This window comes from Pithys albifrons, chromosome 24 (genome assembly GCF_047495875.1).
Source record: "Pithys albifrons albifrons isolate INPA30051 chromosome 24, PitAlb_v1, whole genome shotgun sequence".
NCBI lineage: Eukaryota > Metazoa > Chordata > Aves > Passeriformes > Thamnophilidae > Pithys > Pithys albifrons.
Genome location: NC_092481.1, coordinates 764,511 through 780,850, shown reverse-complemented (window position 1 = coordinate 780,850; position 16,340 = coordinate 764,511). Strand labels below are relative to the sequence as shown.

General features: G+C 52.9%; 1 protein-coding gene across 6 annotated transcripts in view; it reads left to right on the top strand.

The window, feature by feature from the left end:
• Positions 1–16,340, top strand: part of SCMH1 (Scm polycomb group protein homolog 1) — a 77,855-nt gene that overhangs the window by 59,194 nt on the left and 2,321 nt on the right. For 3 of the 6 annotated variants that reach the window (XM_071577007.1, XM_071577002.1, XM_071577003.1), the window contains 4 exons: positions 228–413; positions 6,032–6,163; positions 11,561–11,764; positions 12,808–12,950. In XM_071577007.1, coding sequence (XP_071433108.1) covers positions 228–413; positions 6,032–6,163; positions 11,561–11,764; positions 12,808–12,950 — 665 coding nt within the window. The remainder of the gene's footprint in view (positions 1–227; positions 414–6,031; positions 6,164–11,560; positions 11,765–12,807; positions 12,951–16,340) is intronic. The other 3 variants (XM_071577004.1, XM_071577005.1, XM_071577006.1) reach the window with 3 other exon arrangements.

Below are 16,340 nucleotides of genomic sequence, written 5' to 3'. Positions count from 1 at the left end.
AGTGCCGGCCCCTCCTGGAATGCGTCCGTGCCCTCGGACGCGGCTCCGCATCCTGCGCTGGGTGCCGCAGGCTGGTCCCGGCCCGTCCCGGCGCTGCGCCGGCACAGGCAGCGGTGCTGTTTGCTCCGGAGCGATGCTGAGATGCAGGAGCTGCTGTGCGGCCCTGGGCGTAACCTCCGCCCGCGCGGGGGGTTCACGTGTTGGGCTCTGTTTGTTTCTGTCTCCAGCTGTGTTTGATCGGGAACAGCACACTCTGAACCTGCCAGCAGTAAACAGTATCACCTACGTCCTCCGCTTCCTGGAGAAGCTGTGCCACAATCTGCGTAGTGACAACCTCTTTGGGAACCAGCCTTTCACTCAGAACAGCCACATGCAGCGCTCACACGAGTACGACCACGACAGGTATTTACCAGGTAGGAGCTGGGGGGGGCGGCTCTGTAGGGACCCAAGTGCTCCGTGTCTTAACGCAGGTTTTATCCCCGTCTCCGGAGGCAGGGCTGTGTTCCAGAGCCCTCTCGCAGGGCTCATTGCATCACACCCAGTGTCGTGCACGTGCCCTCAGGGCTCTTGTGTGCAGGATTCCAGTTGCGTTTTCTGCTGTCAGTTTGATTTCCATCTCCGCTGTAGGTTTCCACTCATCCGTGCTGTCTCCTTGTCTTCCCTCTCCTCGTCTCCCCAGTCCTTCCTGCTTCCTGTAGGCTGATTATGGTGACTTCATACAGCTACGAATTAAGGTGAAAGTCTGCATGAGGGAGTGATAACATGCAGCAGGTAAACTGTGATTAGAACTGAATTAGAGCCGTGCTAGCCAGCACATCCGGCCCTTGGTGGCAGCGTGGCCCGTGCAGGAGTGATGCTGATGCAGCAGTCTGAGGCAGAGGTGGGTTTGTTTTCCATGCATTGACCAGCACACCCCAGCAGGACAGTTCATGCCACAGTGCACATTGCCAGGCTGCAAAATTGCTCTTAAGCACAAATGGTGGAAACAAGCCCAGTAGTTCTCCCCATGGTGCTGGGTAGTGGTAGCAGTCCTGGGGCTTGGCTGCCCTCCCATGCTGTCTGGGGGTTCCAGGGGAGCTCCTGCTCGAGGAATGCCAGTTGTGGAGAGGATCAAAGCTGTCTGCACCCTTTCAGGTGGTTGACAAGTGCCAATCTCCTCTCCCGTCTTGCTTTCTGCCTCCTCAGTCAGCAAATAGCTGTTGTGTTGTTTGAGGTCTTTCCGAAGTTAATCCTTTGGATAATTATGGCTCTGACAAGAAAAGCAAGAGTTTGGAATGCAGAAGGATGAGCACTTGGAGGAACTGTTTAAGGAGAAGTTGCTAAGCATGAGGTGTAGAGACAACAGCCAAATGCTGCAGTGCTTTGTTCATTGCACCTCGCAAAGCACCACCAGGGAGGGGATATGGGAGAGTCTGGAGAGGAAGAGGATCTCAGGAGGATGATCCTCTTCTTCCTCCTTGGCTGAGCAAAGCCATGCTGGAGTCAACAGTGCCAGGAGCAGGGAGCTGTGCTGTGCTGTGAGGAGCTGTAGGAAATGCAAGAACAGGAATAGCATGACTAGTTACTGGGCCTGGAAATTGCCCCTTGGGGTACCCTCAAATAGAAGAAAGCCCTTTGTCAATGTGGACATACCCTCCTGTTGAGAGAGAGAGCAAAACCAGAGTGGGATGGAGAGGGCTCAGGTGTAGGCATGGATGAGAGGGTCCTGTAGCTCACACACAGTGTTTCCAGCCTCCATGAGAGGTCAGTGGTGGCTCTGCCAAGAGCTGGGCTGGAGAAGTGTAAATCAGAATTCAGGGATACTCAGGCAGTTCTGACACAATGCTGAGACCTGCCAATCCTGAACTCTTGAGGGTTTGCAGGGGTTAAAGAAAAATTGACCACAGTCTAGAGAAGTGACAGCACTCAGTCCTGCAGTTCATACTGATGTCTCAGAGCATGTTGGGCATCTGCTCATCTAAGACCTTTCTCAGGCACCTGAAAGAAGATGGTAAACCTTATTATCTACACATTACAGTGTCTTCTGGTGAGGGCAGGGAAACAGTACCGGCACTTTTGGGAGGTTTGGGCTGGTCATGGAGGAATGAGGGCACAGTTCTACATCCTTAAATTATGCCAAGTGTCAAGGCTGCAATGGTCTCACCTTCAGCTCTGCGTGTCCTGCCTTGTTTCCTCTGCAGTACAGGAATGTATTGCATGGGGCTGGTTCTTCCAGTAAACAGACACTGGTTAGGACTGGGAGCTGGTTTCAGTTCCCAGAACAAACTGGCTTTCCCTTGGGGATGCTGTGGAGCATTTGTGTGTGTGCTTGGTGCAGAAGAAGGTCTGCAGCAGCCCTTAGATCTGCTCTGTCCTGCCATTGTCTTACCAAGTAAGGCATGGTCATGGAAATAAGGGGAAACAGATCAAGTTGTACACTAGGAACAATTGTTTCCAAGGATTCAGGGAGCTGATTGCTGTTCATGGGCTGTGAAATGTTCTGAACAGGTAGATCTGACCTGGAGCCATCTGAAAACACAGGACTGGAGGGACCTGGTGGCCCCCTGAGCTCTGGGTCCTGCTGTTACAGTGTTGCTTTGACTCACTCTGGAGCTGTGGATTTCATTTTCCACTGGAGACTTCTCCAAGGTTTTTTGCTGAGTTTTTAGAAACTATGTTGTAGTTTCCAGCCCAAATTTATTCTTGGGCAACTTGGTATCTGTGTCTCCTCCTCTTAACTTTGTCTTTTAGCTTAACTTTGTTCTCTTTCTTCTTGAGGTAGCTGGAGAGCAGTTGTTTCCCTCAGGGGAACTTCCCTTTTGTCTGCTCTCTGCTCTCCTCAGCCAATGTTGGTTTACCTTAAACTTCATGGGATGACCAGAGAGCTCTGGGAGGAGTTCCTGGAGACCTGGTGCCACAGCACTGGCACCACCATGGTCACAAGAAATGTTTCAGCAGCCACTTTTAGTCCCTGTGACCTTGTAACAGGTGATGATCAGCCTGTCCTGGTCACATACCCTGTTCTTATGTGCTATTGTCACCTGCAGTTTCCCAGCTCATGGGACAGTGCTCCAAGTGCACATCTGCATTTGGCTGCTGCATTTACCTCCTGACTGGTTCTTCATTCTGTATAGGTCTTTCCTGCCTGATTTCAAATGCTACTTTGGCCTGACCTGGGAAGACATCAGCAGATTTCATCAGTAAATCTCTAAAATTTCTGCTAAAGTTATTAGTAAAAATGCTAAATGACACTGGGTTCAAGAACAATCCTCCTGCAGTTGCTCCCCATCTTCTGGTAATTCATGTCCTCAGCTGATGGCTCTCTGTATCTATGATCTTGCAGAATTCCAGGTAAATGAGACTGACCTCTCTTCCCTCCTGATAGATCAGGATTTCAGTGGGGAAGTTGTTGGGTCAGTGTCCTCTGATGAACACTTGCCATGGTATGTGCCCTCTCCTTCAGACCCTGCCATGAGCCTTGTGGTGCTACTGAGGTCAGACATGGGCTTTTTGTTGCCAAAATCGTTTTTTCACCTGCTTTTTCAGATGTTGGCACCACATTTCCAGTCACTCTGAGTAGTGTATCTCTGAGTTCTGTTAGAATTTGCTGCAGCAGACCCAGAGTTTTGGGTGCACCATCATTCTTGGTGTCCTCTGCACCCTCACATCCCCAGTCTGAGAACATTCAGTTGTTTGACTTAGTCAGGGGTGGCTATTTTTGTTCCTGCCCTGTTCCTTTTATCCTTTGAGCCTTGGCCTGGTGTTCAGCCTGGCTGCAGATGGAAGTGAATCCCAAAATGGTTTGGGTTGGAAAGGACCTTACAGCTCCTCTCATTCCAGGGACACCTTCCACCAGCCCAGGTGCCTCCAAGCCCTGTTCAACCTGGCCTTGGACACTCCCAGGGATGGGGCAGCCACAGCTTCTCTGGGCAACCGTGCCAAGGCCTGCTCACCCTCACAGGGAAGATTCCTTCCTCATATCCAGTCTAAATCTACCCTCTTTCAGCTTAAAGTGGACTGAGGCAGGTGGATGTCACAGATGGACCAACACCTGAGCCAGGTGTGTGGGTGTGCTCTGTAGCCAGGGAGGAGGTGCCAGTGCAGTCAGTGCAAGGCACATTGTCCTAAAGTGGGAGCCTTGAGTGACTTTGGCCTGACAACATGAGGTGAGTGGCTCTCACTGCCTGTAAAGGTGTCCATCCTTGGGATGGCCCACAGCACCATCCAGCCATGAGCAGGTGGGCTCCTCTTCCTCCCACCAGCCTCCCAAGTCAGGGGATGTGAAATACCCCTCACAGCTTTCCCATCACTTGTAGGCAAGGACAACCTTTTTTCCTTTTCTCTCAGTCCTTGCCTTTCTGCACAGTGTCCCCTGAGCCCCTTCCCTGTGCTCATCCCTGCTGTAGCTGAAACACGGTGCTGCCTTTGCCTTTGCACTGTCTCAGAACACAGAGTGAGTTCCAACCTCACTTCCTGCCTGTACTGTCCATCCTCTGAGGTGCACAGCTCCATGCTTTTATCTAATTATTTCCTCTCTGGTGATACACATCCATGGGGTTTATGGCAGCCTTGAATTGAAGGTATTTTCTTTTTTTCCCCTGATGATCTGCTGAGTGCAGCTTTGGCTGTGACTCTGTTTCTTTATCTTCTATAAATGTGTCCTTTAAAACCAGAATTTTAGTTCGGGTTTATCCTTTCATTAATTTACACCAACCTCACTTATGGTTTCCTGGATTATCTTCTACAACCTGACCTTCTGTGTTTGCATGACTTTTAGCATCAACTGCTTTAGAAAAATAACCCAAACCAAAACCTGATGAAACCTTTAAAAGCATCACCTTGTGTTGTGGTTATGTGGCTGGTGGGTGAAGAAAGTTGTGCAGTTTGACTCAGGGATATCCAGAGACATTACCAAGAGCATTTGTTCTCATCTCTGTTGGGCAGTGAATGTTTCGTAGAGTGACTTGTGCTGAGGATGGAATTTGCCTTTATAACAATGTCACAGTGATTTTTGGTCATACTCATGTGGAGGCCCAGGGCAAGCAGCTTGTGTTTTGTTTCCCTGAAGGATATTGATAGAACAGGTACTTTTCTCTACCTTTGTGTTTCTCCTTAATCAACTCAGCTGTGCCCATCTGGTGCTTCCCACTCACCTGTACCTCCGTTTGTTGGGTGTGATGTGTCTCCCTTGGTGTTGGTCCTCATCACTCCCTGCTGTCCCTGTCCCCCCTCCCACACCCTGTGCCAGCTGCCAGGGCTGCTCCAGGCTGGTGTTGACTTCTGGTACTTGTCTATGAACATTTCACCCCTCTGTCCCCAACATGGGAACACTGTGGGCTCACATGTGTGGCCTGTGCTGGGGGCTGCCAGAAGTGGCCTGGGAGCTGGTGGCCTGTGTGGGCAGGGGGCAGCTGGAGGGTCACCTCAGCTGGGACAGGTCTGCCACCCCCTGTGTCCCCATCAGTGTCAGCACTTCATTCTGTGTTCATCCACCCACTGACACTGTGTGCAGAGAGATGTCCGAGCCCATCCCAGCGTCCCGTCTGCTGCGTCGGGCACAGAGAGCCCCATCCTTGGGCTGTGCTTGGGGAGGAGCAGCAGCCACAGCTGGGGGGGTCCCCTGGGGCCAGGGCTGAAAATTGGAGTAGGGTTTCATCCAGCACCATGTATGGCACAGAAGGTTTGCCAGTCATCCGAGGGTTGTTTGCCAATCGTCCAAGGGTTATGGGAATCTGAAAGGTGAGGAGTGGGATGAGCAGGAATTGTGTGGGATGAGCCAAGGGGCAGAATGAGGATAAATGGAACTAAGTCAATTAGAGGTGATATTTGGAGTGAAATATGGCAACACGTCTCTGTTAGGTTTCTCGCCATCCCTTTTCCTGGTAACACTTGCACACTCTGCCCTGCTGAGCCCTGCCAGATGGGCTGGATGGCAGCTGGAGCAGGCACCGGGTGCCCAGGCTGGCGATGCACACAGAGTTCAAGGGACTGTGGAAGGCTAAATTTCCCAGGACATCTCCTCTCCTAAATAGGGCTTGTTCTCTCTTCCTAGACAGAAGCAGTTCGTTAGACGGCACTCTGCAGGGACCGGGCCGGGGCACAAAGCGCTATTCCCAAGATCCCCCTCCATTCAGTGCTCCTCTCTCCCCCAAGTTACCAAAGAATGACCGTCACCCTTTGGAAGGTGAGCACAGCGTCCCTGCCCAAAGCTGGCTGCCCACAGTGCCCTGTCCTGGCTGCAGCAGGGGCAGATCTGCCGTGCCAGGCCGAGCCCCTGCTTTGCTCATCCCTGGCATGGGTTGTGCTGGGTATTCCAGAGGGAAGGGAATGAACCCACCGCTCTGTGGTGAGGCAGGTTCCCCAGAAGATGCGTAAGGCATGTGGAATGCAGTGGGAATTCCTTCTAACCGTGATAGTCATCCTCTCCTACCATGTAATCTGGGGTTTAATCACCCGTGGCTTGGCTTCCATTGCCATGCATGGTATTAACATCCTTGAGCTGCCCAGCTGCTCCAGTCAGTCTGCCCCTGACTGTTCCCTGAGGGGTTTGCTGGGCTGTGTTATACACATGCTGATGTGCTGCTGCATGACCAGGAATCCGCTGCCCTTTCCCAGGATCTCATCTTGTTCCTCACAGTCTTTCCTAAAATAACTGGGGGTCTCACTGGCATGTGCTCCACCACCTCAGCCAGATCATTCATATCCTCCTGCTGCTTCCCATAATGTCCCTTGGGATACAGCTGGTGTGCTGGGCCACTTTCCCAACAGTAGCTACAGGAATGTCCTCTCTGGTATGTGATCCACAGATGTCCCTTGCATGTGCAGGTGGGAGATTTCCTGGAGGTCCAGCTTGCTGGAGGACTCCCTGAACTGGGCAACCTTCAATAAATATACTTCCACCTTTGTTCTGAACTGCAAACCCTCCATAATGCAGACTGGAGTTAATCTTATTGTGGCCCTTCAATTAATGGATGGTGAAATCTGTCATGGCGTTAGTCACAATTCTTTGTAACATATTTCTGAAAAATTGCTGGAGGCTCCTGGGTGGGCTCACAGTTCAATGGCTTTGTGCTGTCCCTTTAGAATCCCCATTTCCTTGGCTTTGCTGGGGCTGCTCGACCCAGATGTGAGTGCCCAGCTGCCCCCACTGTGGGTGATTTTGGTCTCTGTCCATCACTGTCCCGTTCTGTGCAGGATCACTGACCCTGTCTCTAAGCTCAGCTCTCCTGAACTTACACCCTGTTGCCCAGAAAAGCTTTGGCTGCCCCATCCCTGGGAGTGTCCAAAGCCAGGTTGGACAGGGCTTGGAGCAACCTGGGCTGGTGGAAGGTGTCCCTGCCCATGGCAGGGGGTGGAACAAGATGGTCTTTAAGGCCCATTCCAACCCAAACCATTCCATGATTCTCTGAGGGACAGTTTCGAGTGGCCTCAGTATCTACAGTGAGGAAAACTATAGGTTTGTTCACAGGGCTGAACTGAAGACCAGGGTGACATGTGGGACTGTGTCATTTATTCCAGCATATTGACTGTTCTCTGAGGCCCCCTCTGTTTCTCACCTCCAAATACACATCTGTGCTGTTCTCCTCGACATTCCCCTCTGATCCATCAGCCACTCCACTGAGTTGACCATTAGCATGGCCTGGGCTCTCCTCCTCCCCCAGCAGGTGGGACAGAGTTCAGCCTGTTCTGGGAGTGCTGGTCTGGGTGGTGAATATTGAAGTGTTGAATATGGAAAATTGAATATTATCAGTGAATAGGGAAGGCTTCCATGAATGCAAGATGGATTCTTAGTCTGTTCAGTTATCCTTTGGCTTTTGAATGGGTTGTGACATCTGGATGCAAAATACTCCAGCTTCTTCCAGAGAAACATAGGCAAGTGTGCAGAAAGTTTGTCTGCATGTGAGGGGCATGATCTGTCAGTGTGCGACCTTCCTGCAGCAGCTTGGTCTGGTTCTGTTCCTGGTCCAAGCAGGGAGGAATGAGATGCAGTTCCAAATTCCATCTAGAAATTCATTTTTATCCCACAGCTAAAAGCTGTAATGAATACGTCCTCCTCCACCATGAAATTGAAGTGCAGCAGGAATATTTGCATTTCAGAGGATGTATTTTAAGAATATCTGTCTGAAATGCTCAGATAGTGAATATTCCTTGAGATAGGAGGTACCTCTTCTCAGGGGATGAACTCTTTCTGGCTTCAGCAGAGTGAGTCAGCAGCCCCTGAACACTTCCCAGTTGGCCAGGTGGAAGGCTGTGAGCAGCAGTGGGACATCCCATTCACCATGCCTTTGGCCAAGCAGAAGGATGAGGAGGGAATCTCACCTCTTGCATTGTTCTTCCTCTTGCATTCAGTGGCATTTGTGTTGCTTTTTGCTGAAAGGCTGCAGTCCCAGCACAGTGGGGACCTGCCTTCACAGCCCAGTGACTGCTGGAAGCAGTGGGTGTTCAGTAGTTGTGCAGATCAGATTTGTGCTTGTGGCCAAACTCCTGTGTTTTAGCAGCAAAACAGCACTGTTGAGTCTATAGCACTATTTGTTTAATTAAACTTTAATTATCTGCTCCCTGCCTCTCCGCCAGTAATTGTGGTGTGTTTCCCCACCATGTGCCAACTGCCAGCCTTTAGTTAAATCTAGGAGTTTGTGTAAGGAAATCTAAGAATCAACCCCCTTCTCCCTCCTTCGTTGCTGGTTATCGAGGGTGGAGGATCCTGGGTCATGCCTGAGCACAGCCCTGCCCTGCCACTTGCAGGAGCATGTTGCCTTCAGATGATTCACAGGGACAGTAATCATTTCCCTCTTGCCTCACCTCCCTCTCCCCTTCCTGGAGGTATCATTCATCTGAACAGTTCTCTGTGTTACTTTTTATAAGAAACCCCTCAATCTCTCTCTCACTGACCCTGCCAGGAAGCCTCTAGCTCTGCTGCAGTTGTTACAGCCCAGCCAAGCACTGCCCTGTCCAGGGACAGGGAACCTGGGCATCCATGTGCACCTGCAGTTTTGCCTCCTGGGCAAAGCAACATCGTGCCCCCAAGCCTGGCCTCGTGGTGTGTGCTCACCAGCTCCTGTGAGAACAGGATCACATATTAGCAGAATGCATCACATTCCCATCAGGAAAGTGACAGTGTGTTAACTGTTGAGTGAAGTATTTCCTGGGGGTGAGTTTTGGATCCTCAACATTGCACCAACATGAGCCTGTGCACATGCTCTCCCAAGCTCCCCAGCTGGGCCCTGGAATTCCTTCAGGTGACACCAGTTCCCACTGTGAGAGCTTTGTTGTCCTTAGGAGCAGTTACACACCCATGTTTGCCTGACCCAGCACATCTGGGTGAGTGTCCTGGGGCCTCGTGGCACGCTGGAGCTGTGTGTCACCTCGGGTTTCCTTGGAGGGTGGAGGTGGGCCTGTTTCCATGGCCACAGCCACTCTCCTGTGGCAGCTCAGAGAGCTGTGCCCACTGCCCCCTCTTGCCTCTGCCCTTCCCTGGCAGTCAGACAGACCCTTTCCCAGATACTTAATGGGAACTGGTTTGGGGTTTAAGTGGAACTGAGCTGTTGAAGAGGAGATGGAATGTGCTTGCTCAGAAGGAGCTCCAGTGGAGGCCCCTGGTGTAAGTGACTCCACTGGTGGGTCAGGCTGGGCAGAGCATCTCCACCCACCCCTGGGCCAGAGCAGCCAGCTCCCTGCTGGGTTTGAGTGCAGTCTGCAACTGAAGTGGGATGGTAGGAATGCAGGAGGGGTTCAAAGTTACTCAGGAAGAGCCGTGACTCAGAAAACCACATTTTATGCATTGAGAGCAGGTGAGAGCACAGCTACCTGTGCAGGAATCGAGTGGCACGTGGACCAGCACACAGGACGGGTCACAGGGGGGACACTTTTCACACCAGTGTCTATGTGAGACTTTAGGACTTTGCACTAGTTTCTGGGCATGTCCCAGAGACCTAAAAGAAAGGCAGCAGTGCCTCAAGTGCAGAGTGACAAGGCCCCCGAGGGGGAAGAACAGCAGTTACCAGGTGATAACCTCACACTGGCCTCAAAACTGGCCAACAGCCATACGAGGGGGGTCCCAATCCATAGCCTTGTGAGCTGAAGCCCTGGAAGGTCAGGGCAGGCTGTTTCCAGCTGAACTGGCCTCTGGGATCTCTGCCCAAACACAGGCAGCAGAACACTGACACCAGAGGATCCCACCTCACACAATAGTCCCACAGTTCATTGAAATCAGCATTGAAGGTGCCTCCAGGAGAGGCTGTCCCAGTCCACAGGAGCACATGGGGTTTGGCTCAGACTCTGCACCTCCTGTCACTGGAGCATGGCAGCAGCAGCTCAGCAGGGAATTTGGGAAAATCTCAACAGTTTTTGGGGTCTCAGTGTGAACTGTGCACCTTCACCACCAACCCTGCTCATCACAGCCTTGCTGTGCTGGCTTTCCACCTGCTGCTCCTGTGGTCTGGGAAGGCCCAGGGCAGTGGCTCAGGTGTCTTCCCCCTTGTCACCTGCTGTGGTGGTCGAGTGTCAGCAGCTGAGGGCTGTGAGCTGCTCCCGAGGTCTGTACAGACCCTGTGGAGAAGCTGCAACTCCAGCCAGGTGTGCTGGCCTGGCCTGGAGTACCTGGGCACTGCCCCTCACTGTGGGAGCTGCTTTCCTACTTGGTGTAGGAACTTGTCAGGCGATTCATAGTCAGGAATTACAGGTATTTGAGGATGACTCACGAGGCATAAGGGCCATGTGGGCTGAGACTTTGTTGTGCCACAGTAAAAGCTACAGACATGTGGCCCTGCAGTGAAGCTGTCACAGTGTAGCAGCAGAGGCAGGTCTTGCGGGCTCAGACACGGGCATGAATATTCTCCTCAGCCCTCCATCCCAAGAGTACCATTGACAGCTGGAAATGCAGTGCATTTCTGTAGAAGGTGAGGAAGCCACTGTTGCCCTGGGACGCTGCCTGGGGACAGCCTCAGCCCAGTCTCTCCTGTGCATGTCCCAACACAGGGAGTTTGTCTACGATGTGGTTAGGCTGGAAAAGGGTCAGGAGGGACAAGCATGTTGCATTTGGGGCTGGAGGACCAGCATGGCATGAGAGCACTGCCTGACCATGAAGGTGCATCTCCCTCCTGCCCTGCATGTGTGCTGCCCTCTGGGGTCCCGTGTGTCCCACACCCCAATCCCAGCCTCCAGGGCTGTACCTTCCACGCTGATGTCCAGGATGTGCAGTATGTGATCCCTCAGGGAGCCTTCCCTTCCCTCCCTGCTCAGGGCTGTGCCCATTGACATCCAGATGGGACAGCCCTGCCCTGCCCTGCCCTCCCCTGCAGTGCCCCTTGGCCACAGAGGGGCCTGGGGCAGTCAGGGCACAGGGCTGGGCCAGAGCTGGTGGTGGCATGAGCAAAAAGCAGCTGCTGCTCCAGTCCAGGCACCAACTGATCACTGCCCACTGGTTGGACTGGCATTTGCCAGGTGAGCTCCAGGCAGTGCCTGGTTTGATGCTGTGCTGTGAGGGGGATCAGACCCTGTGAGTGTTGCTGCAGTTCTGCCCCGAGCGGGAGCGTCGGGCCGTGCTGTTTGGTTGCACTGACTGCAGCTTGGTGCATTCCAGGTGAAACCTTTGTCCTGGGAGATGGCCTCCCAGGGCCCTTGGAGCCTCGCCTGGACCCCATGGACTCTGCCTTGAACTCTGTCAATTCATCCAGCCACAGCAGGAGCTCCAGAGACTATCGCCTGCCAGGATACAGGCACCTGCACCAACCCTCGAGCCTCAGCCAGGGCAGCACCTCTGCCCTGCGCAGGCTTAGCTCTGGGGGTAAGAGCTCAGAACAGTCCTGCAGATGTACAGGTGGCTAGAGAGGGCCTTTCTAACTCCAGTTACACCTTTCTAACTTCAGCAAGTACCTGACTGGGCTCTGCACAGCCAGCCAGGTCTGCCAGGTGTGATGGCAGCTGGGGGTGGCAGTGCCGATTGCCGATGGTGACACTGCTCCTCTGTGTGGTGACTGGGAGGACCTGGAGGTCAGTGGAGAGGAAGGAGCAGTCAGGAGCTGAACCAAGTGATAAATGAGCATCTGAGTCTGTGAGGACAGATCTGGAGTGGCTGGGGAGTTGAGAGCTGCCTGGAGAGGCTGGAGCTGAGGTGGGAGTGGGAGGGTGGGATGTGTGAACGGTACTTGTCTGTGTCGAGGAAGAGGGGCAGAAGAGCTGAACTGGTCATTGCAGCACATGTGGTTGCAAAAAGCATGATTTTAGGTGCATGGTGTCAATAAAAGCCTCTAAAAAGCTTGGGCTGTTGGTGCCTCCTCCCTCCACCTGCGTGTGAGGGCAGAGCTGAGCCAAGGGGCAGTGCTGGTGCCGGAATGTTGGGAACAGGACTTGTGTCAGCTTGGGCTGTGCTTGGGAACAACAGGCTGTCACCTGTGGGCTCAGTCTGTCAGCAAATGCGAGGGAAACAAACCAGCTGTGCTGTGTTAAATGTGCTAAAGGTGTCGGGAGTGGGGGGAGGAATCTGTGTAGGGAGAGACATGGCAATGGGGAGGGTGTTCTGCAGAGGTGGGAACTATCAGCCACTGGGCAAGGAGGAGTGGGAACGGGAAGCAAATGGGGGGAAATCGGGGTTGAGAGAGAGGAAAAGGGCTCAGTATAGAAGGCTGCCCTGACAGGTCAGACCTCAGGAGAGGGAGCAAGGCTTTGGTGCCAGATCTGCACTGCAGGAGTCCAGGGCCCGACTGGGACGTGCCCCTTGCTGTGTCTCTGCCTGTGCTGTGGGAGAGGGGGCTGAGTGTGGGTTGGGGGTGAGGAACTGTGGAGCAGTGCTGTGGGACTCCTGGAGTAACAGCCCTGTCTGGCCCCCAGGGTCCGACAGGTACCTGGGCTCTCGGGACATGTCCCGGCTGAGCAGCCGCGACCCCTCAGCCTGGAGCGTGGAGGAAGTGATGCAGTTCATCCGCGAGGCAGACCCGCAGCTGGGGCCCCACGCGGACCTGTTCCGGAAACATGTGAGTGCCTCTGCACGTGTGCAAACACGTGTGTGTCTCTGTGTGTGCAAATGTGTGTGTGTCTGAGTGCAAACACGAGTGCCTCTGCGCATGGGCAAACGTGCATGTGTGTGCAAACACGTGTGTCTGTGTGTGCAAACATGTGTGTCTGCATGTGTGCATGCAAACACGTGTGTCTGTCTGTGCAAACGTGTGTCTGCATGGGTGCATGCAAACACGTGTGTGTCTCTGTGTGTGTGTGTGCAAACACGAGTGCCTCTGCGCATGGGCAAACGTGCATGTGTGTGCAAACACGTGTGTCTGTGTGTGCAAACGTGTGTCTACATGTGTGCAAACGTGTGTCTGTCTGTGCAAACGTGTGTCTGCATGTGTGCATGCAAACACATGTGTGTCTCTGTGTGTGTGTGCAAACACGAGTGCCTCTGCGCGTGTGCAGACACGTGTGTGTGTGCAAATGTGTGTGTGTGCAAACACGTGTGTGCCTGTGTGTGCACAAACACGTGTGACTGTGTGTGCAAACACGTGTGTCTGTGTGTGCAAACACATGTGTGTCTGCATGTGTGCAAACACGTGTCTGTGTGCAAATGTGTGTGTGCAAACACATGTGTGCTTCTGTGTGTGTGCAAACACGTGTGTATCTGTGTGTGCAAACACGTGTGTCTGTGTGCATGCAAACACGTGAGTGCCTCTGCATGTGTGCAAACACGTGTGTGTGTAAATGTGTGTGTGCAAACGTGTGTGTGTAAATGTGTGTGTGCAAACAACACGTGTCTGTGTGTGCGCAAACACGTGTGTCTGTGCAAACACGTGTGTCTGTGTGTGCAAACACGTGTGTGTGCAAACACGTGTGTGTGTGCAAACGTGTGTATCTGTGTGTGTGTGCAAACGTGTGTCTGTGTGTGTACATGTGTGTGTCACATGTGGCAGGGCACAAAGCAGCACTCAAGGAAAACCCGGAGAGTCAGAAAACGGCAGCACTTCGGACCAGCTGGAGTTCTGTGCTTAATGAAAACATCCCCAGAAATCCTGCTCAGCCCCTGCCCGGGGCATCCCCTGGGATCTCAACCCACCAGGGGCAGACCTGGCAGCCTGGATGCATTCGAATCCCGGCGCTGAAAACACAAACTCTGCTTGTCCTGGAGCCAAAATTCACCTCATGGCAAATTTCTCCTGTCAAGAAACACATTCCAAGTGGGATTCATGGAGTGCATCACTGATCAACTCTGTTTCCTGTAACAAGGAGTCTCCTAAGACTCTGCTCCTTGAGCACATCTGTAAGTGTAAAACAGCTGCAGACACAGCATGGAGTTTGTACCATTAAAGCTGCAAGAGGTTTGGCAGTTCCATGTCCTGATTCCTGCCAGAACCACCTTTTGGTTGAGTCCGTGTTCTGTCTGGTGCTGCTCATGAAGTCAGAAGAGCACTGGGAGCAAACACCCACTGCATCTTGATTTGGGCTGCGCTGACACAGCACTTCTTTTTTAATTAGTTTTATTTTAGAACCACTAGTAATTGAAAAATATTTGTTTTAATTATGCAAAAGTTGCCAAGGGTTGGAAGTGCCCTGGATTGGCAATCCTGAGAGCAATCCTTCATCTGCAGAAGGGAAAACCAGATCAAACCTGGCACTGGAGATCTTGTCAAGATGAAACCTAACTGAGCCCTGACATAGGAAAAAACTTTCTGTTGTTCAAGGTGACAATTTTTATTTTTGTTTTCTAAGTCCATTAATATTTTCTTCATGGAAAACTGTCCAATGCAAATCTTTGGCCACAGCCTGGACTGAGTCATGGAAAGAGCTGCAAGGGACTGGGAGACTTCCCCTTGCAGGTGCCAAGCACAGAGCTGTTCTCTGGTTATTCTAAGCTTCATGATCCATCCCCTCCTGAGCCTCAGGTGGGACATACCTGGCTCTTCTGTAAAGCATTAGATACTTTGGAAGTTGCTATGTTTGAATCAGTCCTGCTGGGGATGAGGAGCTCCAGCATTTTCTGCCAGTGGTTGGGACTGTGCTATGAACCTTCAGAAACAGACTCAAACCACAGAATCATTCAGGTTGGAAAAGTCCTCTGAGCTCATCCAGTCCAACATGACCCCAGCACTGCCAACGCTGTCACTAAACTGTGTCCCCAGGTGTCACATCCACACGTTTTTTGAACACTTCCAGGGATGGTGATTTCAGCAGTGCCCTGGTCAGCCTGTGCCTGTACCTGACCACCCTCTCAGGGAAGATATTTTTCCTAATACCCAGTCAGAGCACAGACTCTTTGGGTTTCAGGGTTTGTTCCCTCACCTTCATCTGCCAGGACATTGCTCCTGCGCTGGGGTGACAGTGCCCTGGAGTGACCAACTACTCCCCTGCACTGCCACTGCTTCCATCATTCCTCTGTCCGTGAAACCTCCATTTTTCTTCCTCCTCTCTTCCCTTCAGGGTTTGCTGACCCTCTGAGCAGGGCTCCTGCATGTTGATCACCCACTGCACATGGGGCTCTGGGGCTGAGCCCTGTGCTGGAGCAGGGCTGGTGCAGTGCTCTCTGTGCTGAGATGTCCGTGCACTGCTCTGTGCTGGAGTGTCTGTGCTGAGAGGTCCGTGCTGGGATGCCCATGCTGGGATGTCCGTTCTGGGATGCCCGTGCTGGGATGTCTGTGCTGGGATGTCTGTGCTGGGATGCCCGTGCTGGGATGTCCGTGCTGGGATGTCTGTGCTGGGATGCCCGTGCTGGGATGTCCGTGCTGGGATGCCCATGCAGTGCTGTCCATGCTGAGATGTCCGTGCTGGGATGTCTGTGCTGGGATATCCGTGCTGGGATGCCCATGCAGTGCTGTCCATGCTGAGATGTCCGTGCTGGGATGTCCGTGCTGGGATGCCCATGCTGGGATGTCTGTGCTGGGATGTCCGTGCAGTGCTGTCCATGCTGAGATGTCCGTGCTGGGATGTCCGTGCTGGGATGCCCCTGCTGGGATGTCTGTGCAGTGCTGTCCATGCTGGGATGTCTGTGCAGTGCTGTCCATGCAGTGCTTGTCCGTGCTGGGATGTCCGTGCTGGGATGCCCATGCTGAGATGCCCAGGCTGGAATGTCTGTGCTGGGATGTCCATGCAGTGCTGTCCATGCTGGGGTGTCCATGCTGGGGTGTCCATGCTGGAATGTCTGTGCAGTGCTGTCCATGCTGGGATGTCTGTGCTGGGATGTCCGTGCAGTGCTGTCCATGCTGAGATGTCCGTGCTGGGATGCCCATGCTGAGATGTCTGTGCAGTGCTGTCCATGCTGGGATGTCCGTGCTGGGATGTCCATGCTGGGATGTCTGTGCAGTGCTGTCCATGCAGTGCTGTCCATGCTGGGATGTCCGTGCTGAGATGTCTGTGCAGTGCTGTCCATGCAGTGCTTGTCC